Source organism: Somniosus microcephalus, chromosome 28, assembly GCF_052327205.1.
Source record: "Somniosus microcephalus isolate GS21.2 chromosome 28, FLI_Smic_1.0, whole genome shotgun sequence".
Classification (NCBI taxonomy): Eukaryota; Metazoa; Chordata; class Chondrichthyes; order Squaliformes; family Somniosidae; genus Somniosus; species Somniosus microcephalus.
This window is the reverse complement of record NC_141014.1, coordinates 11,158,264-11,186,135: the sequence shown is the minus strand read 5'-3', so window position 1 is coordinate 11,186,135 and position 27,872 is coordinate 11,158,264. Positions and strand designations below refer to the sequence as shown.

The following is a 27,872-nucleotide window of genomic DNA, read 5'->3' as shown; positions in this document are numbered from 1 at the left end:
TCAAACCCTCGAGGTTTACAGGGTCCAAAGGGTCGAAGTGTGACCCATGCGCTGGATTCCACCACTGGCTTCTCTATTGTGAATGAGAAGCGGCTGTCAGTGGGCCCACTGTTTGATAAAGTCCAGCCTTTGGTGCTGCAGCCTGTTGGCATTGCTCGCGTAGAGTGGGACGGGGTGATAGGCCATCAAGGTCTTGCACAATGAGGGGAGGTGCTCCACCTCCCCCACGTAGTGGGTGGGGAAAGGGAAAAATCGCCATTGACCATCCATACAGTAATTGTGGAGTAGCAATGGTAGAGTGCTGCGAGCACGCCACCCATGAAATAGAGGGGGGAGGGGGGGAAACGGAGGAGGTGAAAGAAAATAGCAGATTCAGAAAATTCATTGTAATTGGGGAGTGTATTACAAAATGGGAGGGAGATCTGACCCCATCATCCACATGATTTCCAATAGAATGAGTTCTGTGAACGTAAATCCCAGATTCTCGTGGTGTCACGACAGATAGCGAGTGCCTGTAGGATGTGACCCACTCTTCCTTTCTTTTTTAAACAGAGTTACTTCTATAATGACGACCTCTTTAACTTCAACTACGCACAGGCGAAAGCAGCTGTTGGAAACTTCAAGGAGGCTGAGGAGGTCAGTGATTCTGTTTGTTCAGGCACTTGGGCTGCAACATTATTTGGAGGCACTTGGGCCACAACTTTGGAGAAACCGCAGGGCACCTTTAGGGATGTTGGGATCTCCCCGGGTAGATGGGCATAAGGCAAACATTTTAAACCCACACTGGCTGTATTAGATGTGATCATAGTGCTGACAAGGGAAATAAGGGTTTCCCCTGTGGTTCAATTGGCTAAGGGCAACACACAACTGATCTGTACAGACCACCAGGGCTCCATGATTCTCAGTCTGTGGTGTCACCAATGGGAGGCATCCCATGAGCACCTTCCTTCCAACTCCCTCCCCCAGCTGTAAGTGTCAGCCGTGGCTCAGTGGGCAGCACTGTCGCCTCTGAGCCAGAAGGTCGTGGGTTCAAGTCCCACTCCAGAGACTAGAGCGCATAAATCTAGGCTGACACTCCAGTGCAGTACTGAGGGGTGCTGCACTGTCGGAGGTGCCGTCTTTCGGATGAGACGTTAAACCGAGGCCCCGTCTGCTCTCAGGTGGGCGTAAAAGATCCCATGGCACTATTTTGAAGAAGAGCGGGAGGGAGTTCTCCCCAGTGTCCTGGCCAATATTTATCCCCCAATCAACATCACTAAAACAGATTATCTGGTCATTATCACATTGCCGTTTGTGGGAGCTTGCTGTGTGCAAATTGATTGCCGCCCGTTTCCCACATTACAACAGTGACTACACTTCAAAAGTACTTAATTGGCTGTAAAGCGCTTTGAGACGTCCGGTAGTCGTGAAAGGCGCTATGGAAATGTAAGTCTTTCTTTCTTCTCGGACAACTGCATAAGAAGCAACAGGGAGCATGACTTTGGACTGGCCTGTGAGCTCTACACTAAGCCACAGGAACCTGAGAAACTACCCTGCCCGTCGCCTGGCTTCCTGAGGCTTTCAGGCTGGCCTGAAGTCAGGGCTCCCTGTTGTTTCCTCTACACGCAGGGTAACTGCTATCTGCTTGTGAAGCGAATTAACCGAGACCTGCTCCACAGGTCTTGGTGTAGTTTGTGGAAATTGATTTTTTTTAGTAAAACATCAAGCAAAATTCTCCGGAGTATATTTTTTCAGAAAAATAGGGAGTAAATTGAATAGAGCACAACATCACAGTCAGGGCGCTTGAAGGCAATTGTGAAATGTTCCGCTGTGTGAATAAACGAACCACACATTGTAAATTGCTTCTTCAGCTATAACCCCACTCTTGGGGGTTTCTGTTGCTCTGATTGCCATCTCATTAACCAGGACTCTGAGGCTTCTTGGAGAATATAATGTTTACAAGCTGGAACTTGCTCCCACAACATCCTGGTGAACTGCCTGTTCCATGCATTTGAGTGTTTTTGGCCAAGTGTTGCCTGAACTAGTGCCAGCCCCCTGCATTCAGCTTATTGTTAGAGATTATTTAGTAGTTGCAGGATTAGCTGGACGTCACAGCCTTGCTGCACTGGACTAGAAACATAGAAGATAGGAGCAGGAGTGGGCCATTCGGCCCTTCGAGCCTGCTCCGCCATTCAATGAGATCATGGCTGATCATCCAAACCCTAGCACCCAGTCCCTACACCGACAGCCATCCCACCCAAGCCCTATCCCCGTAACCCCATGTATTTAATCCCCCCTAACACTAAGGGTCAATTTATCATAGCCAATCAACCTAACCCGCACATCTTTGGACTGTGGGAGGAAACCGGAGCACCCGGAGGAAACCGGAGCACCCGGAGAAAACCCACGCAAACACGGGGAGAATGTGCAAACTCCACACAGACAGTCACCCGAGGCCGGATTTGAACCCGGGTCCATGGCGCTGTGAGGCAACAGTGCTAACCACTATGCCACCGTGCTGCCCTAATCATCCAAATTCAGTACCCTGTCCCTGCCTTCTCCCCATATCCCTTTAGCCTTAAGAAATATATCCAACTCTTTCTTGAATATATTTAATGAACTGGCCTCCACCACCCTCTGTGGCAGAGAATTCCACAGGTTCACCACTCTCTGGGGGAAGAAATTCCTCCTCATTTCAGTCCTAAATGGCTTACCCCTTATCCTTAGACTGTGACCCCTGGTTCTGGACTCCCCGGCCATCAGAAACATCCTTCCTGCATCTAGTCTGTCCAGACCTGACAGAATTTTATAGGTTTCGATGAGATCCCCTCTCAATCTTCTAAACTCCAGTGAGTATAAGCCCAATCGACACAATCTCTCCTCATACGTCATTCCTGCCATCCCAGGTATCGGCCTGGTGAATCTTCGCTGCACTCCCTCCATGGCAAGAACGTCCTTCCTCGGGTAAGGTGACCAAAACTGCACACAATACTCGAGGTGTGGTCTCACCAAGGCCCTGTACAACTGTAGCAAGACATCCTTGTTCCTGTACTCGAAGGCCAACATACCATTTGCCTTCTTAACCGCCTGCTGCACCTGCATGCTTACCTTCAGCGACTGGTGCACAAGGACACCCAGGTCTCTTTGCACTTCCCCTTCTCCCAATCTATTGCCATTCAAATAATAATCTGCCTTCCTGTTTTTGCCACCAAAGTGGATAACCTCACATTTATCCACATTAAAGTGCATTTGCCATGTTTCTGCCCAATCACCCAACCTGTCCAAATCATACTGGAGTTTCACGACATCCTCCTCACAGCTTACCCTCCCACCCAGCTTTGTGTCGTCTGCAAATTTGGAGATATTACATCCAATTCCCTCGTCCAGATCATTAATATATATTGTGAACAGCTGGGGTCCTAGGACCGATCCTTGCGGTACCCCACTAGTCACTGCCTGCCACTCGGAAAACGACCCGTTTATTCCAACTCTTTGCATTCTGTCCGCCAACCAGTTCTCTATCCAAATCAATACCTTGCCCCCAATCCCATGTGCCTTAATTTTGCACGCTAATCTCTTATGTGGGACCTTATCGAAAGCCTACTGAAAGTCCAAATACACCACATCCACTGGTTCTCCCTTATCTATTCTACCAGTTACATCCTCAAAAAATTCCAGTAGATTAGTCAAGCATGATTTACCTTTTGTAAATCCATGTTGACTTTGTCCGATCCTGTCACTGCTTTCCAAGTGCTCTGCTATTACATCTTTTATAATAGACTCTAGCATTTTCCCCACTACCGATGTCAGGCTTACCGGTCTATAATTTCCCGCTCTTTCTCTACCACCTTTTTTGAATAGTGGGGTAACATTAGCTACCCTCCAATCCATGGGTACCGTTCCAGAGTCTATCGAGTTCTGGAAGATGACCAGCAATGCATCTACTATCTCTAGGGCCACTTCCTTCAGTACCCTGGGATGTAGACCATCAGGCCCTGGGGATTTATCGGCCTTCAGTCCCATCAATTTTCCTAACACCATTTCCCTACAAATACTGATTTCTTTCAGTTCCTCCCTTTCATCAGACCCTATGTTCCCCGGCATCTCTGGGAGGTTATTTGTGTCCTCCTTTGTGAAGACAGAACCAAAGTATGTATTTAGTTGGTCTGCCATTTCCTTGTTTCCTATTATAAATTCCCCTGATTCTGACTGTAAAGGACCTACGCTTGACTTCACCAATCTTTTTCTCTTCACATATCTATAAAAGCTTTTACAGTCAGTTTTTATGTTCCCTGCTAGCTTACTCTCATATTCTATTTTCTCTTTCTTAATTAATCCCTTTGTCCTCCTTTGTTGACTCCTAAACTGCTCCCAATCCTCAGGATTATTGCTTTTTCTAGCCAATTTATATGTCCTCTCCTTGGATCTTATGCTATCCCTAATTTCCCTTGTTAGCCACGGTTGAGTCACCTTTTTTGTTTTATTTTTATGCCAAACTGGGCTGAACAAATTATGTAGCTCATCCATTCGGTCTTTGAATGTTTGCCATTACCTATCCACCGTCAACCCTTTGAGTGCCATTCCCCAATCAATCCTACCCAACTCGCTCCTCAGACCATCGTAGTTTCCTTTATTTAAATTGAGGAGCCTTGTTTCTGAGTCAACTACTTCATTCTCCATCTTAATGAAGAATTCGATCATATTATGATCACTCCGACCCAAGGGGCCTCGTACAACAAGATTGCTAATTAATTCTTTCTCGTTACATAATACCCAGTCTAAGATGGCCTGATCTCTGGTTGGTTCCTCGACATATTGGTCCAGGAAACCATCCCGTAAACACTCCAGGAATTCCTCCTCCACAGTATTGTTACTAATTTGGTTGGCCCAATCTATATGTAGATTAAAGTCACCCATGATGACTGCTGTGCCCTTATTGCACGCTTCTTTAATTTCCCTTTTAATGCCATCCCCAACCTCCGCCTTACTGTTTGGAGGTCTATATACCACTCCCACTAATGTTTTTTTCCCCTTAGTATTTCTCAATTCTACCCATACAGATTCCACATCATCAGAGCTAATATCCTTCATTACAATTGTATTAATCCCTTCTTTAACCAGTAATGCTACCCCACCTCCCTTTCCTTTTTGCCTATCTTTCCTGAATATCGAATACCCCTGGATGTTGAGTTCCCAGTCTTGGCCATCCTTGAGCCACGTTTCTGTAATCCCAACCAAATCATATTCGTTTACCTCTATTTGCGCAGCCAATTCATCCACCTTATTACAAATGCTCCTCGCATTAAGACACAAAGCCTTCAGGCTTGTTTTTTTAACGCTCTTAGACCTATTAGAATTATTATTTACTGTGGCCACGTTTGATTTAAACCGTTGATTTCTCTGACTGCCACTTTTGTTTTTCTCCTTCCTATCTTTTGCTTTTATCCCTGTTTTCCTTTCCTCTGTCTGCCTGCTCAGGTTCCCAACCCCCTGCCATTTTAGTTTAAACCCCCCCGAACAGTGCTAGCAAACCTCCCCGCAAGGATAATTGTCCCGCTCTGGTTCAGGTGCAACCCGTACAAGTCCCACCTTCCCCAGAAGCAGGCCCAGTGATCCAGGAAACTAAAGCCCTCCCTCCTGCACCAACTCTTTAGCCACGCATTCATCTGCTCTATCCTCCTATTCCTATACTCACTAGCACGTGGCACCGGGAGTAATCCAGAGATTACAACCTTTGAGGTCCTACTCTTTAATCTGCTACTTAGCTCCCTAAATTCTTGCTGCAGGACCTCATCCCTCTTCCTACCTATGTCGTTGGTCCCAATGTGAACCACGACCTCTGCCTGTTAACCCTCCCCCTTCAGAATGCCCTGCAGCTGTTCAGTGACATAGTCAAACACAAATTTTAAAAATGCCAAAAAGTCACTGCAATCAAGACTCGAATCTTGCTCCCGTATCTGGGAAGGCTGTTTTAACCTACGCACACTCACACTCCCTCACTCTCTCTTGGACAGGGTACAAGAAAAAAGTTTGTTATCTGTTCGCTGATCCTTCGCTTGCATCTATCTACCCATCGGCCTCTCTAGATTGATCATAGTATTGCTGTCAGTGCTCCTCTGCACTTTCCTCTCCTTGTTCATGCTAAGTTCTAAATACATCTTCCTCCAGGCTCCTCCTCCTCCCTGTGTTGAAACCATGGCTCACTACACCGTCTCCTTACCCTGAACTCACTCTCTTTCCCGTCAAGGCCTGAAAACTCTAGAATTTGCTCTCTTCCCTTGCTCCGACAATCCGCCAGCTTTTAACTCTCCTCTTTTGACCTCCTCTCATCACTATTACCAACCATCTGCATTTTCATTGCGCCGCCACGGCTTCGTGTCAGCTGTGGCTCAGTGGGCAGCACTCTGAGTCAGAAGGTTCTCTCACTCCAGGGGCTTGAGCACAAAAAATCTAGGCTGACACTCCAGCACAGTGCTGAGGGAGTGCTGCACTGTCAGAGGTGCCGTCCTTCAGGTGAGACGTTAAACCAAGGCCCCGTCTGCTCTCTCGTGGATGTAAAAGATCCCATGGCCACTATTTTGAAGAAGAGCAGGGGAGTTCTCCCTGATGTCCTGGCCAACATTTATCCCTCAATCAACATCACTAAAACAGATTATCTGGTCATTATCACAATGCTGTTTGTGGGAGCTTGCTGTGTGCAAATTGGCTGCCGCGTTGCCTACATTACAACAGTGACTCCACTTCAAAAAGTACTTTGGCTGTAAAATGCTTTGAGACGTCCAGTGGTTGTGAAAGGCGCTATAGAAATGCAAGTCTTTCTTTTCTTTCTTCCTTTTGAACCTTGTTGGTATCTTGCACTGTGGACGTTGAGCCTTCACCTGGGTTTCTCCAATTCCTGGTTTCATATAAGCACCTTTATTACTATTAATTAAAGAAACTGATCTCATGGAGTACTGCAGACCCCAATCAATGCAGGCTCCTTACGTAGAACTCTAGATTTACGCTCAAGCCTTTGTTTAATTTGCCTTTGCGCCATCTCGTTTCCCACTGTATTTTTGTTCTTGTGCTGAACTGAAGTAGCTGGAGGTTGCTTTGACCTGCGGGGCCTAGCTAGAGAAGTTATGTTTTGTTTCTCTTTCACCTCCTTGCCTTGGGTCGGCACACGTCATTCATCCCTTCGACCTCTTACTCAGCTGACCCTTCTTCATTGTGAACGTTAGGCTATTCGACCACGAAGCGAATCACAGCTGAACCCTGATTTTCACACGTGCACTTTCCAGAAGCAGTCATTGGCTAGCGATCAGGTGCTGTAACCTCAGTTGTTCTCCCCACCGCCATCACCTCCTTAGAATGGGGACACTGAGCCCGATTTGTGTCTCCACTGCTGCCCCCCCCCCCCCCCCAGCCTGCGTCGTGTAACTCGCCCCCAGGCCATCGCCTGAACCCGGAAACCTACCTGATGTGCGCGGCGCGGTACATTAACCAATTTAGCACCTCCTCCCTGAAAACTTTGTACCTTTCTTTGAATTATTCCTCAGGTTTTCCAGCTGATTCAGAGTGAGAAGCTGAAGAATGACTACATTTACCTCAGCTGGCTGGCCCGTTGCTGTGAGTTAAAAGCGTAGCTCTAGAATTCATGACTCTTTGGGTAGCGCGATGGTTTTCAACAATTTTGGTGCTTTCACATTGCTGCAGTTAGAGATGCCAGTGTCGGCGCCTTTGCCTTCATCTGCCAACAATACACCATACATTTGGTCAGCTCGCGGCTGGGCCAGCAGATGAGACGCTGCTCAGAAGTAAGGTTGGTGCAGCCTGTGTGGGGCCGACCTGTCGAGCACTGTGCGCCCTTTGATATCGTTAGACAAATGTCTATTATTTTATTTTTTTTAATTCATTCACGGGGTGTGGGCGTCGCTGTCAAGGCCAGCATTTATTGCCCATCCCTAATTGCCCTTGAGATGGTGGTGGTGGTGAACCGCCTTATACAACTGAGTGGCTTGCTAGGCCATTTCAGAGGGCAGTTCAGAGTCAACCACATTGCTGTGGGTCTGGAGTCGCAAATAGGACGAGAGATTTCCTTCCCTAAAGGACATTAGTGAATGGGTTTTTACAACAATCTGGTACTTTCATGGTTACCGTTACTGATGCAAGCTTTTTATTCCAGATTTATTTAATTAATTGAATTTGAATTTCTCGGCTGCCGTGGTGGGATTTGAACTCGCGTCTCCGGATCATTAGTCCAGGCCTAACTGGTCAAAGTGACATAACCACTATGCTATCTAAACACATAGAAGTCTGCATGGGGTCCAGTTGATATCCTGGAAGGTGTTTTGACTCATGATATTTTAAGCCTTTGTTGCTATAGTATTGTTTGCTTGCCCTGTGGAGCGGTGGGTTGGTGCAATCAAGTGGCAGAATGTTGCATGAAGCTCACCGCACGCTCTCACTGGGGCCTTCGAGGGAGCGGCTCGATCAAGAGCAGGAACCCCGGATGCTTATTATTTCCTCATTTGCCTAGAACAGGGAACCAACAGGTATGTTGGCCTTCATTGCAAGAGGATTTGAGTACAAGAGCAAGGATGTCTTACTACAGTTATACAGGGCCTTGGTGAGACCACACCTGGAGTACTGTGTGCAGTTTTGGTCTCCTTACCTAAGAAAGGATATACTTGCCATAGAGGGAGTGCAGCGAAGGTTCACCAGACTGATTCCTGGGATGGCAGGACTGCCGTATGAGGAGAGATTGGGTCGACTAGGCCTGTATTCACTGGAGTTTAGAAGAATGAGAGGGGATCTCATTGAAACGTATAAAACTCTGACACGGCTAGACAGACTGGATGCAGGGAGGATGTTTCCCCTGGCTGGGGGGTCTAGAACGAGGGGTCACAGTCTCGGGATACGGAGTAGGACATTTAGGACTGAGATGAGGAGAAATGTCTTCACTCGGAGGGTGGTGAACCTGTGGAATTCTCTACCACAGAAGGGTGTGGAGGCCAAGTCACTGAATATATTTAAGAAGGAGATAGATAGATTTCTAGATGCAAAAGGCGTCAAGGGGTATGGGGAGAGAGCGGGAATATGGTACAGGAAACTTTGGTTTATCCGGAGGTTGTGTGTCCGGAAACCTCGATCTACCAGCAGAAATCGGGAGCCGTTTTGTTAGGTTTTTTTTCTTCTCGTGGCTTTGTTTTCAACAGTCAGGCTCTGGAAAGTCTCTCTGAAGCTGTTGCTAAGCTACAGAGACGCTTCCAAGGTACGGGCCGACTGTTTACAAGCTGTTGCTAAGCAACAGTGTTTGTTGTCAGATACGGAGATGAAAACCTCCATATGCCTCAACATTAACTTTGTATGTCCGGCAGTTTTGATAGATCGGCAACAGCTCGGTCCCGTCAGTGCCGGATATAACAAAGTTTCCTGTATTGAGATAGAGGATCAGCCATGATCATATTGAATGGCGGAGCAGGCTCGACGGGCCAAATGGCCTACTCATGCTCCTATTTTTCTATTTTCTATGACCCACCATTGCCCTGGCTGGGGTCACCTAACTTGGCTCTGACCTCTCTGGTCTGTGTGGCTCAGCAGGCACGGTACAAGTTGAGACATTTTCCCATAGAAAGGGAAGGTTGTTGATCAAATGCCCCAGCCTGCTCGTGTGTCGTCCGCTGCTCAGTGATAGTGGGGTATTAGCAAAGGCGGCCCAGCATGTCCCCAGCTCATGAGTAGGGACCTGAAAATGGGGAGTATCATTTTTATTTTAGTTTAGTATAAGCATATTTTAAGCACAATGATTTTGGACAGCTAACTAAAGGTATCAATCCTGATATTCAGTTCTGGTGACGATTACTTCTACCTTCTCCACCGCCCCCCCTTCACTTTGTGAGTGTGTGCAGCAGGGACAGAGAGAAGCTCCTCACTTGCAGGGAACATAAAAACTGACTGTAAAAGCTTCTATAGATATGTGAAGAGAAAAAGATTGGTGAAGTCAAGCGTAGGTCTCTTGCAGTCAGAATCAGGGGAATTTATAATGGGGAACAAAGAAATGGCTGACCAATTAAATACATACTTTGGTTCTGTCTTCACAAAGGAGGACACAAATAACCTCCCAGAGATGTCGGGGAACATAGGGTCTAATGAGAGGGAGGAACTGAATGAAATCAGTATTTGTAGGGAAATGGTGTTAGGGAAATTGACTGGATTGAAGGCCGATAAATCCCCAGGGCCAGATAATCTACATCCTAGGGTACGTAAGGAAGGATGCATTGCTGGTCATCTTCCAAAATTCTATAGACTTTGGCACAGTTCCCATGGATTGGAGGGTAGCTAATGTAACCCCACTATTTAAAAAAGGTGGTAGAGAGAAAACAGGAAATTATAGACCGGTAAGCCTGACATCGGTGGTGGGGGAAATGCTAGAGTCCATTATAAAAGATGTAATAGCAGAGCACTTGGAAAACAGTGACAGGATCGGACAAAGTCAACATGGATTTACAAAAAGTAAATCGTGCTTGACTAATCTACTGGAATTGTTTGAGGATGTAACTGGTAGAATAGATAAGGGAGAAACATAGAAGGCAGGAGTAGGCCATTCGGCCCCTCGAGCCTGCTCCACCAGTAGATATGATGTATTTGGACTTTCAGAAGGCTTTCGATAAGGTCCCGCATAAGAGATTAGCGTGTAAAGTGAAAGCACATGGGATTTGGGGTAAGGTACTGACTTGGATAGAGAACTGGTTGGCAGACAGGAAGCAAAGAGTTGGAATAAACGGCTCTTTTTCCGAGTGACAGGCAGTGGCTAGTAGGGTACTGCAGGGATCGGTGCTCGGACCCCAGCTATTCACAATATATATTAATGATCGAGACGAGGGAACTAGATGTAGTATCTCCAAGTTTGCAGATGACACAAACTGGGGGGGGGGCGTGTGTGCTGTGAGGAGGATGCCGAGAAACTCCAGTATGATTTGGACAGGTTGGGTGATTGGGCAGATGCATGGCAGATGCAGTATAATGTGGATAAATGTGAGGTTATCCACTTTGATGACAAAAACAGGAAGACAGATTATTATCTGAACGGCAATAGATTGGGAAAAGGGGAAGTGCAACGAGACCTGGGTGTCCTTGTGCACCCATCACTGAAGGTAAGCATGCAGGTGCAGCAGGTGGTTAAGAAGGCAAATAGTATGCTGGCCTTCATAGCGAGAGGATTCGAGTACAGGAACAAGGATGTCTTGCAGTTGTACAGGGCCTTGGTGAGACCACGCCTTGAGTATTGTGTGCAGTTTTGGTCACCTTACCTGAGGAAGGATGTTCTTGCCATGGAGGGAGTGCAGCGAAGATTCACCAGGCTGATACCTGGGATGGCAGGAATGACGTATGAGGAGAGATTGGGTTGATTGGGCTTATACTCGCTGGAGTTTAGAAGAATGAGAGGGGATCTCATTGAAACTTATAAAATTCTAACAGGACTAGACAGACTAGATGTAGGAAGGATGTTCCCGATGGTGGAGGAGTCCAGAACCAGGGGTCACAGTCTAAAGATAAGGGGTAAGCCATTTAGGACTGAGATGAGGAGGAATTTCTTCACCCAGAGAGTGGTGAACCTGTGGAATTCTCTACCACAGAAGGCAGTGGAGGCCAATTCATTAAATATATTCCAGAAGGAGTTAGATATATTTCTTTAGGCTAAAGGGATGAAGGGATATGGGGAGAAGGCAGGGACAGGGTACTGAATTTGGATGATCAGCCATGATCTCATTAAATGGCGGAGCAGGCTCGAGGGGCCGAATAGCCTACTCCTGCTCCTATCTTCTATGTTTCACCTTGAATCCCTGTCCTACCACTTGTCAAAGCATCAATGATTCCATAAGAGTATGGGGAAGGAGACTGAGTGGATGTAGTCTCACAGGGTCAGCATAGGCACGATGGGCCAAATGGGGAAAGGGAGAGGATAAAAGAATTAGGAGCCATACGGCCCATTCTATAAGATCATGGCTGATCTTCGGCCTCAACCCCACTTTCCTGCCTGATCTCCATATCCCTTGATTCCCCTAGAGTCCAAAAATCTATCGATCTCAGCCTTGAATATACTCAACGAGAGGAAGAAGACTGTAGATATCTGTCTCACAGGGCCGGCACAGGCATGATGGGTCAAACAGCCTCTTTCTGTGCTGTAAAAATGATGTGATTCCACGTTGAAGCAGAATCGTGCTGTGGTGCAAAGGCTAGAAGCTAATTAAATTTTTGAGTTTTTCTTTACTGGTGCCTCTGTAGGAAAGCATCAGGTGACAGTGACTGACTGAATGAGGGCTAAGAAAATCTATCTCACAGTCCTCTGCGCATTCATGGTATAAAATCTAAATACAGAAAACTTTGTGATATCCGGCACCGACGGGACCGAGCTGTTGCCGTCCCATCAAAACTGCCGGACAAACCAGCGCTAATGTTAAAACATACGGAGCTTTTGAGCTCCGTATCTAGCAACAAACCCACAGCTTCTAAACAGTCGGCCGTAGCTTGCAAGCGTCTCTGTAGCTAAGCAACAGCTTTAGCTAGACCTTGCAGAGCCTGACTGGTGAAAAAAAAGCAACGAAAAGAAAAAAAACTTACTGAACCGACTCCTGAATTTTGCCGGTGGATCGAGCATTCCGGACAGTTAACCTCCGGATAAACCAAAGTTTCCTGTACCCCATAGATCACTAGAGCCTACTTAGGAGGAAGGTCTTTGTAACAAGAGGACCATCTCACTTATGCAGTGAAATGCATATCCCGACCCCTGCTCCCCCATTTCCCAAGGCCTGCTCTTTGTTTACAAGCCTGGTGCTGACTCCGTTTCAGAAGCTGCTACTATTCTTTCCGCCCTTCACAGATATCATGAACAAGAAGCCACGCCTGGCATGGGAGCTCTACCTGAAGATGGAGACTTCAGGAGAGTCCTTCAGCCTCCTGCAGCTCTTGGCTAATGACTGCTACAAGGTAAGTGAGACCGACTCTGAGGAGCGGTTAGTGCTGAAGGGATTGCACCAACCGCAGCAAGCAGTTCAAATCTACTTTTTACAAAGCTTCCAGTAATTAAAAATGAGCCTTGGCATTCACTTGTGCATCTGTGTTGATTTTTTTGTTTTTTTTTCAATCCAAGTTTATGTGTCAGCTGTGGCTCAGTGGGTAGCACTCTCGCCTCTGAGTCACAAGGTTGTGGATTTGAGTCCCACTCCAGAGACTTGAGCACAAAAATCTTGGCTGACACTCCAGTGCAGTACTGAGGGAGAGCTGCACTGTCGGAGGTGCCGTCTTTCAGATGAGTCGTTAAACCTAGGCCCCGTCTGCCCTCTTAGAAAGATCCCACGGCACTATTTCGAAGAAGAGCAAGGGAGTTATCCCCGGTGTCCTGGTCAATATTTATCCCTCAACCAACATCACTAAAAACACATTGGCCCAAAAATTGCCGTCAAAATAATGCTGCTTTTATGTGTAAACGCCACCGCCACTTCAGGTTAGGGCACAATTAAATGCGGCAATTGAAAAGTTGATGCCAGAGATGCGCCGCTCCGCCGTTAGCTTCACAAAAATGGCATCTCGTCGGCTGGCTCCCCATCAAACGCATTGAGTGGCGTGAAGTTCCTGTACTTGCACGGTAGATACATGGCCGGCACAGACACGATGGGCCAAATGGCCTCATTCTGTGCTGTAAATTTCTATGATTCTATGACATGAACTAAACACGCCACAGAAAGTAAGCCAACTCATTTCAAATCCCTCGGGTCCCAGAGGCCCTGTAGAGGGCGCCGTGCCGTTTCTACCTCCCACTTCCAGCAACTTGCTGGGCAAAATATCATGGCGATTAAATGGGCCGGGGAAAGTATAACCAACGGCAGGTTATTGCCACAGCAATTTTTGGTCCGCCATCTGGTGATTGAGCTCATTGCTGTTTGTGGGAGCTTGCTGTGCACAAATTGGCTGCCGCGTTTCCTACATTACAATAGCGACTACATTTCAAAATGTACTTCATTGGCTGTAAAGCGTTTTGGGCGTAAAGCACTCTCCGATCAGCTCCAGCATGGTTAGATGCTGACGAAAGCTGCCACTGCTGTGCTCCAAGTACATGTCTTAATCCCAGACACAGAAGAGGTTCCATTCCCCACACCAGGTACCCTCATCAGGATACAGAGCATAGACGTCTACAGAAGCAGGCTGTTCGGCTCATTGTATCTGTGGCAGCTCTTGGTTAGAATAATCCAAAACAAATCCCTCTCCCCCGCTCTTTACGTACATCGCCCTGGAGCTTCCTCTACTTCGAATATTTATATATTCTTCCCTTAAAAGATACAATGGTAGCTCCCTCAACTAGTCTCTGTGGCAAAGCACTCTCTCAATAAAGACATTTCTCCTAACCTCTCGCCTCACTCCCAGTGACAATTTTAAACCGATGACACCCCTCACTGACCCACCAACCAGAGGAAGTAGTCTTTTCCTATTCACCCACCAAAACATTTCATAATTGTTAAAAAAATCTCTATGAAATCTCCTCTCAGTTTTCTCTGCTCCAGTGGAAATAGCCCCAGTATCTCCAGTCATACTTGAGGGATAAGGGGCAGGGTGGGAAGAGGGAAGCAGGGTGAGAGGAGGCTCATGTGGACCGTAAACACCGGCACAGACCAGTTGGGCCGAATGGCCTGTTCCTGTGCTGTAGATTCTCTGTAATTCCATGTATCCAGCTGCAAGCTGCTGCTGCAGGGGTCTGGCAGCTAAAGGCAAACGCTGAAATACTGACACAGCCCCTTCACAACCAACCAGCAAACCAGCCCCCTTAACAACCCAACTAGCCCCTTCACAACCCAACCAGCAAACCAGCCCCCTTCACAACCCAACCAGCAAACCAGCCCCTCACAACCCAACCAGCAAACCAGCCCCTTCACAACCCAACCAGCCCCTTCACAACCCAACCAACAAACCAGCCCCTCACAACTCAACCAGCAAACCAGCCCCTCACAACTCAACCAGCAAACCAGCCCCTCACAACCCAACCAGCAAACCAGCCCCTTCACAACCCAACCAGCAAACCAGCCCCTTCACAACCCAACCAGCCCCTTCACAACCCAACCAACAAACCAGCCCCTCACAACTCAACCAGCAAACCAGCCCCTTCACAACCCAACCAGCAAACCAGCCCCCTCGCAACCCAACCAGCCCCCTCGCAACCCAACCAGCCCCCTCGCAACCCAACCAGCCCCCTTCACAACCCAACCAGCCCCCTTCACAACCCACCCAGCAAACCAGCCAATGCAAATCCCATCAAAAAACTCTCCTCCCTCCCCTGTTGCACGAATCTCTCGTAAACTAGCAGCATTCCTCCTTTCAGCTAATCCTTCTCCTTGTGTGTGTATATATACACAAATTGTTTAAAGGGTGATTATTTCTCGCTGAACGTTTCAATCCATAGTGGACTGCGTGGGTCCCATCGCCTGGCGCTGGCACAGCCTTAGCACTGGGCCCACTACCACCAGCAACACTAACTGAATTCCCCTCCTGTTACTGGTGTTGGGTGTTCGTTGACTGGGTGAGGGCAGTAATCTGGCTCAATCGTAATTAGAATCACAAAAGAGGTCATTAGAGTGGGAGGAGACTCGTGGAGTGTACTCTTTTAGTTTGGACCAAAAACAAATTGACTTTAAATTAACAAAACTTTAAATGAACCTTAACAACTTAAATTAAAATTGTGTTGTCCGGGTTGATAACGCACTCCAGTCCCCGCGGCGCCCACCGGTCGCGGAAGTACTCAAGCGTGCCGGCGGACACCGCGTGCTCCATCTCCAGGGCCACCCGGGCGCGAACATGGCCGTGGAAGAGAGGCAGGCAATCTGGCTGAACGACCCCCTCGACCGCCCGCTGCCTGGACCAATTAATGTCTTTTTTAGCCAGGCCCAGGAGCAGTCCTACGAGGAGGTCCTCCAACCTGCCTGCTCCCCTCCGCACCGGGTGACCGTAGATCAAGAGCGTGGTCGTGTGGAGTGTAACACCAGCACAGACCAGTTGGGCCGAATGGCCTGTTTCGCTGCTGTAGATTCTGTGTAAAGTCTCCCCTCCTTACCATTTTTAAAAATTCATTTCAATCCTGGCAGGTGAGGGGGGCTTCAAAAAATGTGTTTGATTAAAATGAATTAAAGATTGTGAATCTCCAGACTTCAGCTGTCGAAAATCTTTTTCCTTTTCAGATGGGACAGTTCTACTACGCGGCAAAAGCCTTTGACGTGCTTGAGCGCCTGGATCCAAATCCGGAATATTGGGAAGGAAAACGTGGAGCATGCGTCGGGATCTTCCAAATGATCCTAGCGGGACGGGAACCAAAGTACGTATCGCCAGGATACAAGGCCCGTGTTAAACACTGGAATCAACCACCGTAGTCACGTGTTAGAAACTAACAGAAATGAAATATTAGCCTGTGTGCTCTATAGGAAGACACCTGCCATGTGAATAATGCTTGACAGGTTTGTAAAACCCAGGCTGATGCCAACAAATTCGTCTTGTCAGTAGCCCACTTTAAAGTTGAGTGGCTGTAATGAATTATAATTCGCTCCAGCCATGCTTTTGTTTTTTTTGCTGCCTGTCCAGGTTGTCATTCGAATCATACAGCACACCGCGTTTGTGCCAGATATTTGAAAGAGCGATCCACTCCCCTGCTCTTCCCATAATCCTGCAAATCTCTCCTTTTCAAGTATTTATCCAATTCCCTTTTGAAAGTTACTATTGAATCTGCTTCCAGCGCCCTTTTAGGCAGCGCGTTCCAGATCACAACAGCTCACTGCGGTAAAACATTTCTCATTTGCCCGCTGGATTTTTTGCCAATGGTTACTGACCCTCCTGCCAGTGGAAACAGTTTCTCCCTATCTATTCTATCAGAACCCCTCATTATTTTGAACACCTCTATTAAATCTCCCTTTAACCTTCTCTGTTCTAAGGAGAACAATTCCAGCTTCTCCAGTCCCTCCACATAACTGAAGTCCCTCATCTCTGTTACCATTCTGGTGAGGCTCCTCTGCACCCTCTCCAAGGCCTTAACATCCTTTCTAAAGTGCGATGTTCTCAACTGGACACAGTACTCTAACTGAGGTCTAACCAGTAATTTACAGGAAACTTTGTGCTATCCGGCACCGACGGGACCGAGCTGTTGCCGTTCCCTCAAAACTGCCGGACAAACCAGCTCTAATGTTGAAAGATACGGAAGCTTTTGAGCTCCGTATCTGCCAACAAACCCTGTTGCTTACAGCTTCTAAACAGTCCAAGCGTCTCTGTAGCTTAGCAACAGCTTCAGCAGACCTTGCAGAGCTTGACTGGTGAGGAAAAAAGCAACGAGAAGAAAAAAAACCTAACGAAAACGGCTCCTGATTTTTGCCGGTGGCTCGAGCATTCCGGACAGTTAGCCTCCGGATAACACAAAGTTTCCTGTATAAAGGTTTACAATAACTTCTTTGCTTTTGTACTTTATGGGCTCGAATTTCATTGGGCCGTTGAGGCGGGATTGGAGGCATGTGGGGGGTTAAAATTGCAAAAACTGGCGGGCGGGCCCAACCCCGCCTCCACGCAATTTTCATTAAATCGTGTCTACTGGTCCGTCTCCGTCCTGCCTCCAAGAGGCAGGATAGGCCGTTAAGGCCCTTAACAAGCATTAAATTACCTCTATTATCCCATTTTGAAAGGCCTTTGTGATTTTAACCCTTTTCCCACGTGAAGCACGCCTGTTCTGAAACACGACAGTGAAACCTGGTGGGAGCACAATTGGATTGCTGACTATAAGCTGCAGCTCAACCATTAAATAGGAGATTTTGACCAGCCATCATTTGCAGGTGGCAGGATTTTGCTGTCTCGGGTCTGGGGAAACTTTTAGAAGGCATAACCACTGCTGTGGAAGTTTGTAGCCTGACACCCATCTCCAGTGTGACCTTGAAAACCCCTCTCGCCACCTTGACTGAGCGCTTCCTCAACTGAGGCATATACCAGAAGCATGGGAGCCATTTATTTCCTTCCCTTCTGGACATCAGATGAGGACGAAGGCCAGCCGCGGCACCAGCAGAACCAGGAACGGCAGCAGCACCAACAGCAGCGCCAAGCTGCTGCTCACCCACCTGAAGCTGCACAGGCCAGACGGGGCCAGCGCATGGAAACCTGTCGGCGCAGGAGATACCCCCCAAACAGGGTCTACAGACACAGGGTCAGCTACCTCAACATATCTGAGCAGCAGTGCCAAAGGCGGCTCCGACTTTCGTGAGAGGTAGTGGGTGACATCTGCGCAATGCTGCAACAAGACCTGGAGCCCAGAGGACCAGGTGGACAACCCTTACCAGTGGTCGTCAAAGTCACCACCGCACTCAACTTTTTTGCCTCAGGCTCATTCCAGGGATCAGCAGCAGACAACAGCGGCATCTCCCAGGCGGCCGCACACACTTGCATCACGTAGGTAACCGATGCCCTCTTTACCATCGCGCACAATCACATCCATTTCACCAAGGATCAAGCAAGTGTCACGGCGCGTGTGGTTGGATTAGCTAATCTGGCAGGCTTTCCAAAGGTGCAGGTTGACTGCACACATGTGGCCCTTAAGGCACCCCATCGCAATCCAGGTATTTTTGTCAACCGCAAGGGCTTCCACTCCCTTAACGTTCAGCTGGTGTGTGACCACAAGAAGGAAATTTTGCATGCTTGTGCCAAGTACCCTGGCAGTTGCCATGACTCCTTCATACTGCGCCAGTCTAGTGTGCCTCCGCTATTCAGTCCGCCAGACCAACTTAACAGATGTCTACTTGGAGACAAGGGCTATCCCCTGAAGACGTGGCTAATGACGCCGTTGAGGAGCCCATCCAACGAAGCTGAGGAGCGCTACAACTCCAGCCACATGTCCACCAGAGCCATAATCGAGCAAACCATCGGTTTGCTGTAGATGCACTTCAGATGCCTGGATAGATCAGGTGGAGCCCTGCAGTACTCAGCAGCCAGGGTCTCCAGAATCGTCATGGTTTGCTGTGCACTTCACAACATGGCACAGCGTCGTGGCTTGCAGATCCCTGAGGACCAAGTGGCTCCTCACATATCCTCCTCAGATGAGGAGGAGGAGAGCGAAAACGAACATCTTGCAGAGGCCCATCAACCAGCGGCAGCAGTACGCGAGAACATTGCTGCCCGGGATGCAAGGAACGCACTCATTTTGGCCAGATTTGCTTAGCCTAGCCAATCAAGCACTTTTGCCTCGCAGCTTCTTAACTGAGCATCGGCAATGGCCAAGAACCAGTGGATTCCTAGCAATTTGACCACCATACTGATAATTGCAAGTAATCTTAAGCCCTCAATGTGGAAGTCCCATTCACGAAATGACACACGCCACAACTACAGCAGTAGCCATCAGATTTTTTATTTACAGTAATCATCTGATAGCTTTTTAACATAAAACATCAAATTTCACCCAAGCGACTACCCTTGTGACTATTTGTGCAGTATCTTTCTCTTACGCGTGCTCCTACGTGGTGCTTCCCCTGTGGCTTCAGCAGATGTGGAGGCCCCTTGCTCACTTTCTTGCTGCTCCTGTCTCGACACCTTTGGCAGGCATCCATCCTCTGGGGTTGTGAACCTGAGAGGGCTCGCCAACAGTCTGCTGCTCCTGCGGCTGTGCAGGGGTTGAGACGCAGATCTCAGTTGGGTGTGGGGCTCTGACAGAGGGCTCTGCTGTGGCATGGAAGTGTGAGCGCTTGGAGAGGAGCCCCCACTTCCTTGATGTCTGCCACCAACTTCCCTCTCATGGGTCAGGTCCCCCTCAGCGCTTGCAAGTGGCTTGAGAGCACCTTGCTGCACATCACTGCACTGGCAGTCCTACTCAGAAGGACTTCCATGAAGGCCTGGTTTCTCTGTTCAATAGATGACCATCGCTCCTCCAGAGATGTCATTCTATTCAGAACACTCACCATGTTTTCTGCACTCTGGCGACTTATCACCTCCATGGAGGTTGCCATCCTTTCCATGGTGATGCGTTCATGCACCAATGACTCCACAAAGGCTCCGCTCATGTTCGCAATGGACTCCTCCATTCGCTCCACACTCGCAGCGACCCTGGAGACAAAACCTGCTAGAGACTCCTGCATCTGTTCGTGGAGTTCCAGCACCACTGATCTTATGGATGGACCCAGAGGCAGCGGGTCGACATGCAGCTGAGCCGAGCTGGCAGAGTCCTGCGCCCTCCGACTAGGACTCTGCACTGCTGTCCCTGTCTCCACAATCTCCACAAGACTACTCTATCTCGCGATGTTCCCTCCGAGGTGTGAGTGTCTGCGCTGGTGCTGGGTGCGGTGAATTCTGCTGACGCTGTGCCCTCAGAGGTTGCAGCTTCCTCTGAGGAGTCTTGAGGCTCATGCTCTTCCTCCTGGATAGTGGGGACGGGTGCTTGCGATGCTCCTGTGGGGAAGTAAAGGAAAGAGTCAGAGATGTGAGGCCAAGGTTACACGCACATTGCATATTGCAGATGATCATAAATCCATCTGTTAGAGCTTCAGGATCATTATCAGTGACTCATGCAATGTCATTGAGAGAGGTGGAAAACTATTCTGTCACCAGCTTGCTGTGATGCGCCCGTCTGTCCGTCCCCCACTTGGGAATCTTCCTCCACTCCCACGATCTCCAGGACCGCCTCCTCCCAGGTGGTGAGCTGGGCGACTGAGGGTGGCCCTCCTCCTGTCCTCGCTCTTTCCCTCTTATTGTGAGCTCTCTTTTCCTGCAATGAGGGAGACAAGTGGAGTTTGAGTGAGAATGAAGGAGTGAGTGTAGAGAATCCATAGCATAGATGCTTAGAAGGAGACAAAGATGGAGTGAGGTGGCAAGACCAAGGGCCCTACCTGTGTGTTGTAAGTTGTAATTGCATCACAGTGATTGGGAGTGTGAGGGCTGCAAAGTCGAATAGTTAGGTGAATGTGACCATAGAGAGAGAGGGAATGGGTAAGGGTGCATGGATGTCAGTGTCAAGTGGGATGTGGAGGAAGCGATTGCTAAAGCTGAGTGCTGGTGAGGAGAGGCAATGGGAAATTCATACTCACTTTTCCAGTGTGCAGAAGGTCATGAAACCTCTTCCTGCACTGAAGCCAGATTCTGCGGGTTATTGACAGAGTTGACCTCCTCTGCCACCTGGATCCACACAGCCTTGGTTTGCTGGGGAGGCTTCTTCCTCCCTGAAGAAGGGAAGAGCACCTGTTTATTTGCTCTTGCCCCCTCTACTGAAGCCTGCAGGGCAACGTCATCAAAGCGGGGTGCAGACCTAGGTCTCTGGCTGGCCATTCTTCCTGCAGATGCCTCTAACATGCAAGTGCAAAAACTTGGCAGTCTGCAGAAGAAGCAAGGCTTGTTGCAGACCTTAAATGCAGCAGCAATGATGACGTCATCGGAGGCGACTTTCAGACTGGAAAAACTCATTGGCCACGGGTTCCCACACGTTGGAACTCAATTGGTCAATTAAGTTAAAATGGCATCATTTTCCCACATCGATTTAGAATCGGGTGGCTAACACGAAATGCAGATTACACAACCCCAGCCCGCCCCAGTATCAAAATCCAGCCCTATGCCTCTAGTTATAAATCCCAGGATCCTGTATGCTTTGTGTATGTGAGCTCCCAGCTCTGGTCCTGAATGCCCTTTAAATATTTACCATTTTGTTTGTATTGCCTCTCCCCTGTTTCACCAGTCTGTCTATGTCCTCCTGAAGTCTGCTACTCTTCACTGCTTACTACCCATCTAAGCTTTGTCTCATCTACAAACTCTGAAATTAAGCCCCACGATACCCAAAAACACTTTCTGGTGTTCCCTTTTGTGTTACCCGCTAATCTTTTCTCATACTTTCTCCGTGCCCCTCTTATTTCTCTTCAGCTCTCCTCTGCACTTTCTGCATTCTGCTTGATTCTCTACTGTATTAAGAGCCTGACATTTATCATAAGCCTACTTTTTCTGTTTCATTTTAATCTCAATTTCTTTAGTCATCCAGGGAGCTCTAACTTTGGATGCCCTCCCTTCCCCCCCCCCTCACAGGAATGTGTCTAGTCTGTACCTGAACGATCTCCTCCTTGAAGGTCTCCCATTGCTCAAACTGTTGTTTTTTTGATGTGTTGCTTTTTAAGGAGGTGCCAATGATGACACCTGGTTCGGTGTCTTGGAGAAGTTGCTGGCGGTGTGCAACAACTGAATTAATAACAGTACGCGGCGTGTTGCTGTTGTGCTCCAACATGGCAGGCCCGTCTCACTGCCGTAAGCAGGACTAGGGTCATGTATCTGGGAGGAGTCCAGTAATTAACATTCCAACTATCTTGTTTAATCAGCTGTGTTCAGAAATGAGCAGCTCAAAAAAAAACTCTCAAGGTTCCTGAGAAAGATGAAGAATGGGGAAGAAAAAGCCCATCGAAGCTCATCCCTCTGCTGCACTAACTTCACCGCCGCGCCAGACTGATTGTTCCATGCATTTATCACCCTTTGTGCGAAGACGCTCCTTCTGATAGCTAATCTAAGTTTCCTTGCCACTGCTTTATACTCTGACCTCATTATCCTGTGATTCGGGCGATGGTTTCATTTAAGAGCAGTACGGACGGTGGGCGAATCTCCCTCTCGGAGCAGTTGTGCAGGCAGCAAGTGTTTCCCTGGGGCAGGATGTATAAATGCAGGCAATGTCATTGTGCCATCCGCACGCCAGGGTTTGTGGTTTGACTGCACGTTGCTGTGTTTTTCGAAGGCCTGAGGGGTTCGGAGAGGAACTCTCCAGAGTGTTTTTTTTCCCTTATTGGCCCTGGGTTTTTCTCTGTTGTTTTGCCTCTGCCACTCACTGGATCAATTCCCTGAGCCGTCAGCAAAGCTATAATAAATCTCACCGTTACTTTGCACTTTCTTTCCTTTGTTGGTGCTCCCTCCACTAGCCATCACAACCAGAGGTGAAAGTTCACGCAGACGACCTGCTCCCAGACCGCTGCTGTTCTACAACTGGCTGACGGGAGGCTACAGGAAGGCAGCTGGCATGCCTCTGTTAGATAACCCTAGCCTTCCATCCCTTCATTTGGAGGGTGGGGGGTGCTTGGCCTTTGACCCGTGCCAACCCTTGTGCACCAGTCGCTGAAGGAAAGCATGCAGGTGTAGCAGGCGGCTAGGAAGGCAAATGGTATGTTGGCCTTTGTAGCGAGAGGGTTCGAGTACAGGAACAAGGATGTATTGCTGCAGTTGTACAGGGCCTTGGTGAGACCACACCTTGAGTATTGTGTGCAGTTTTGGTCGCCTTATCTGAGGAAGGATGTTCTTGCCATGGAGGGGGTGCAGCGAAGATTCACCAGACTGATACCTGGGATGTCAGGAATGACGTATGAGGAGAGATTGGTTCGATTGGGCTTGTACTCGCTGGAGTTTAGAAGAATGAGAGGGGATCTCATTGAAACTTATAAAATTCTAACAGGACTAGACAGACTAGATGCAGGAAGGATGTTCCCGATGGCGGGGGAGTCCAGAACCAGGGGTCACAGTCTAAGGATAAGGGGTAAGCCATTTAGGACAGAGATGAGGTGCAATTTCTTCACCCAGAGAGTGGTGAACCTGTGGAATTCTCTACCACAGAAGGCAGTTGAGGCCAATTCATTAAATATATTCAAGAAGGAGTTAGATATATTTCTTAAGGCTAAAGGGATATGGGGAGAAAGCAGGGACAGGGTACTGAGTTTGGATGATCAGCCATGATTTCATTGAATGGCGGAGCAGGCTCGAAGGGCCAAATGGCCTACTCCTGCTCCTGTCTTCTATGTTTCTATGTAACCCACAAGGGGCATGGCTGAAATAGATAATCCACTGTGGGGGGGGAAGAATCACTGGCATGAACTCAAGTCAAGTGCTCCACTCGGACACTCCACATGCTGCAGTGTATTCCCCCCACCACCCCCATAAAGACACCGTCGGTGCTACTAGCATCTAGTGCTGCAGAGTGGAAGGGCCTGCAAGTTAATCTCCCACTCCGCTTAGACCCTGATCCTAGCCGTGCTGAGCGGGAGTCAGCAAGAACAGCTGTCCCATGAAGGAATTAAACCTTCCAGAGAAACTCATTCAGCCAAACAGATGGGACAGTCCCAAGATAATTGGCAAAAGAACCAGTGGGTAGATGAGAATTTTTCTTACGCAGCAAGTTGTTGTGATCTGAAACGCACTGCTTGAAAGCGCAGTGGAAGCAGATTCAATAGTAACTTTCAAAAGGGAATTGGATATATAAAAGAATATAAAGGATATATAGTTCAAAAGGAAAAATTTGCAGGGCTATGGGGAAAGAGAGGGGGAGTGGGACTAATTGGAGAGCTCTTTGAAATTGATAAAGAAATGGAAAATAGAATGAGAGTAAACCAGCGAGAGACATAAAAACAGACTAAAAGCTTCTATAGGTATGTAAAAAGGAAAAGATTAGCGAAAGTAAACGTGGGTCCCTTACAGGAGAAATTATAGTGGGGAATAAGGAAATGGCAGAGAAATTAAACAAATTCTTTGTGTTGTCTTCACGGAAGAAGATGCAAAAAACATTCCAGAAATAGTAGAGAACCAAGGGTCTAGTGAGAATGAGGAACTGAAAGAAATTAGTATTAGTAAGGAAATAGTACTGGAGAAATTAATGGGACTGAAAGCTGATAAATCCCCTGGACCAGATGGCCTTCATCCTAGGGTTTTTAAAGAGGTGGCTATAGAGAGAGCGGATGCATTAGTTGTCATCTTCCAAAATTCCATACATTCTGGAAAGGTTCCTGCGGATTGGAAGGTAGCGAATGTAACCCCACTATTTAAGAAACATAGAAGATAGGAGCAGGAGTAGGCCATTCGGCCCCTCGAGCCTGTTCCGCCATTTAATGAGATCATGGCTGATCATCCAAACTCAGTACCCTGTCCCTGCTTTCTCCCATATCCCTTGATCCCTTTAGCATTAAGAAATCTATCTAACTCCTTCTTGAATATATTTAATAAGTTGGCCTCAACTGCCTTCTGTGGTAGAGAACTCCACAGGTTCACCACACTCTGGGTGAAGAAATTCCTCTTCATCTCGGTCCTAAATGGCTTACCCCTTATCCTTAGACTGTGACCCCTGGTTCTGGACTCCCGTGCCATCGGGAACATCCTTCCTGCATCTAGTCTGTCTAGTCCTGTTAGAATTTTATAAGTTTCAGTGAGATCCCCTCTCATTCTTCTAAACTCTAGCAAATATAAGCCTAATCGGCCCAATCTCTCTTCATACGTCATTCCTGCCATCCCAGGTATCAGTCTGGTGAATCTTCGCTGCACTCCCTCCATGGCAAGAACATTCTTCCTCAGATAAGGCGACCAAAACTGCACACAATACTCAAGGTGTGGCCTCACCAAGGCCCTGTACAACTGCAGCAGACATCCTTGCTCCTGTACTCGAATCCTCTCGCTATGAAGACAAACATACCATTTGCCTTCTTAACCGCCTGCTGCACCTGCATGCTTACCTTCAGCGACTGGTGCACAAGGACACCCAGGTCTCGTTGCACTTCCCCTTTTCCCAATCTATTGCCGTTGAGATAATAATCTGTCTTCCTGTTTTTGCCACCGAAGTGGATAACCTCACATTTATCCACATTATACTGCATCTGCCATGCATCTGCCCAATCACCCAACCTGTCCAAATCATACTGGAGTTTCTCTGAATCCTCCTCACAGCACACACGCCCACCCAGCTTTGTGTCGTCTGCAAACTTAGAGATATTACATCTAGTTCCCTCGTCTAGATCACATATATATATTGTGAATAGCTGGGGTCCTATTACCGATCCCTGCGGTACCCCACTAGTCACTGCCTGCCACTCGGAAAAAGACCCGTTTATTCCAACTCTTTGCTTCCTGTCTGCCAACCAGTTCTCTATCCAAGTCAGTACCTTACCCCCAATCCCATGTGCTTTAACTTTGCACGCCAATCTCTTATGCGGGACCTTATCAAAAGCCTTCTGAAAGTCCAAATACACCACATCCACTGGTTCTTCCTTATCTATTCTACCAGTTACATCCTCAAAAAATTCCAGTAGATTAGTCAAGCATGATTTACCTTTTGTAAATCCATGTTGACTTTGTCCGATCCTGTCACTGTTTTCCAAGTGCTCTGCTATTACATCTTTTATAATGGACTCTAGCATTTTCCCCACTACCGATGTCAGGCTTACCGGTCTATAATTCCCCGTTTTCTCTCTACCACCTTTTTTAAATAGTGGGGTTACATTAGCTACCCTCCAATCCATGGGAACTATTCCAGAGTCTATAGAATTTTGGAAGATGACCAGCAATGTATCTACTATTTCTAGGGCCACTTCCTTATGTACCCTAGGATGTAGATTATCAGGCCCTGGCGATATATCGGCCTTCAATGCCGTCAATTTCCCTAACACCATTTCCCTACAAACACTGATTTCATTCAATTCCTCCCTCTTATTAGACCCTATGTTCTCCGACATCTCTGGAAGGTTATTTGTGTCCTCCTTTGTGAAGACAGAACCAAAGTATGTATTTAATTGGTCTGCCTGATGCAGAGAAACTCCAGTATGATTTGGACAGGTTGGGTGATTGGGCAGATGCAGTATAATGTGGATAAATGCGAGGTTATCCACTTGAACAGCAAGAAAGGAGGGAGAGAGAAAACAGAGAACTATAGACCAGTTAGACTGACCTCAGTAGTGGGGAAAATGCTAGAATCTATTATTAAGGACATGATAACGGAGCACTTAGAAAGTAATAATAGGATTGGGCAGAGTCAACACAGATTTATGAAAGGAAAATCGTGTTTGACAAATCTAGTTTTTTGAGGTTGTAACTAGCAGAATAGATAAGGGAACCACTTGATGTGGTGTATTTGGACTTTCAAAAGGCATTCGATAAGGTGCCACACAAGAGGTTATTCAACAAAATTAGGACTCATGGGTTTGGGGGTAATGTACTAACATGGATTGAGGATTGGTTAACGGACAGAAAACAGGGAGTAGGAATAAACAGAGAATTTTCGGGTTGCCAGCTTGTAACTAGTGGGGTACCACAAGGATCAGTGCTTGGGCCTCAGCTATTCACAATCTACATCAATGATTTGGATGAGGGGACCAAATGTAATATATCCAAGTTTGCTGCTGATACAAAGCTGGGTGGGAATGTAAGTTGTGAGGAGGATGCAAGGAGGCTGCAAGGGGATATAGACAGGATAAGTGAGTAGGCAACATGGCAAATGGACTATAATGTGCAGAAATGTTATCCACTTTGGTAGGAAAAATAGAAAAGCAGAGTATTTTTTAAATGGTGAGAGATTGGGAAATGTTGGTGTTCAGAGGGACCTGAGTGTCCTTGTACACGAATCACTGAAAGTTAATATGCAGGTACAGCAAGCAATTAGGAAAGCAAATGGTATGTTGGCCTTTATTACAAAAGGTTTTGAGTATAGGAGTAAAGATGTCTTACTGCAATTATATAGGGCCCTGGTGAGACCACACCTGGAGTATTGTGTACAGTTTTGGTCTCCTTACGGAAGGATATACTTGCCATAGAGGGAGTACAACGAAGGTTCACCAGACTGATTCCTGGGATAGGGAGATTGTCCTATGAGGACAGATTGGGTAGACTAGGCCTGTATTCTCTGGAGTTTAGAAGAATGAGAGGTGATCTCATTGAAACATAGTGCAAGAAAGTGGAGTTGAGGTAGAAGATCGGTCATGATCGGTCTAGGGCAGCACGGTGGCATAGTGGTTAGCACTGTTGCCTCACAGCACCAGAGACCCGGGTTCGAATCCGGCCTCGGGTGACTGTCTGTGTGGAGTTTGCACATTCTCCCCGTGTTTGCGTGGGTTTCCTCCGGGTGCTCCGGTTTCCTCCCACAGTCTAAA

General features: G+C 47.6%; 1 protein-coding gene across 1 annotated transcript in view; it reads left to right on the top strand.

Annotated features, from left to right (window-relative positions):
* The window catches only part of ift56 (intraflagellar transport 56), a 60,635-nt gene that overhangs the window by 30,581 nt on the left and 2,182 nt on the right, over positions 1 to 27,872 (top strand). The window contains exons 9-12 of the mRNA XM_085969475.1: positions 553 to 636; positions 7,518 to 7,587; positions 12,842 to 12,948; positions 16,185 to 16,318. Of these exons, the coding sequence (XP_085825601.1) occupies positions 553 to 636; positions 7,518 to 7,587; positions 12,842 to 12,948; positions 16,185 to 16,318 (395 nt within the window). The remainder of the gene's footprint in view (positions 1 to 552; positions 637 to 7,517; positions 7,588 to 12,841; positions 12,949 to 16,184; positions 16,319 to 27,872) is intronic.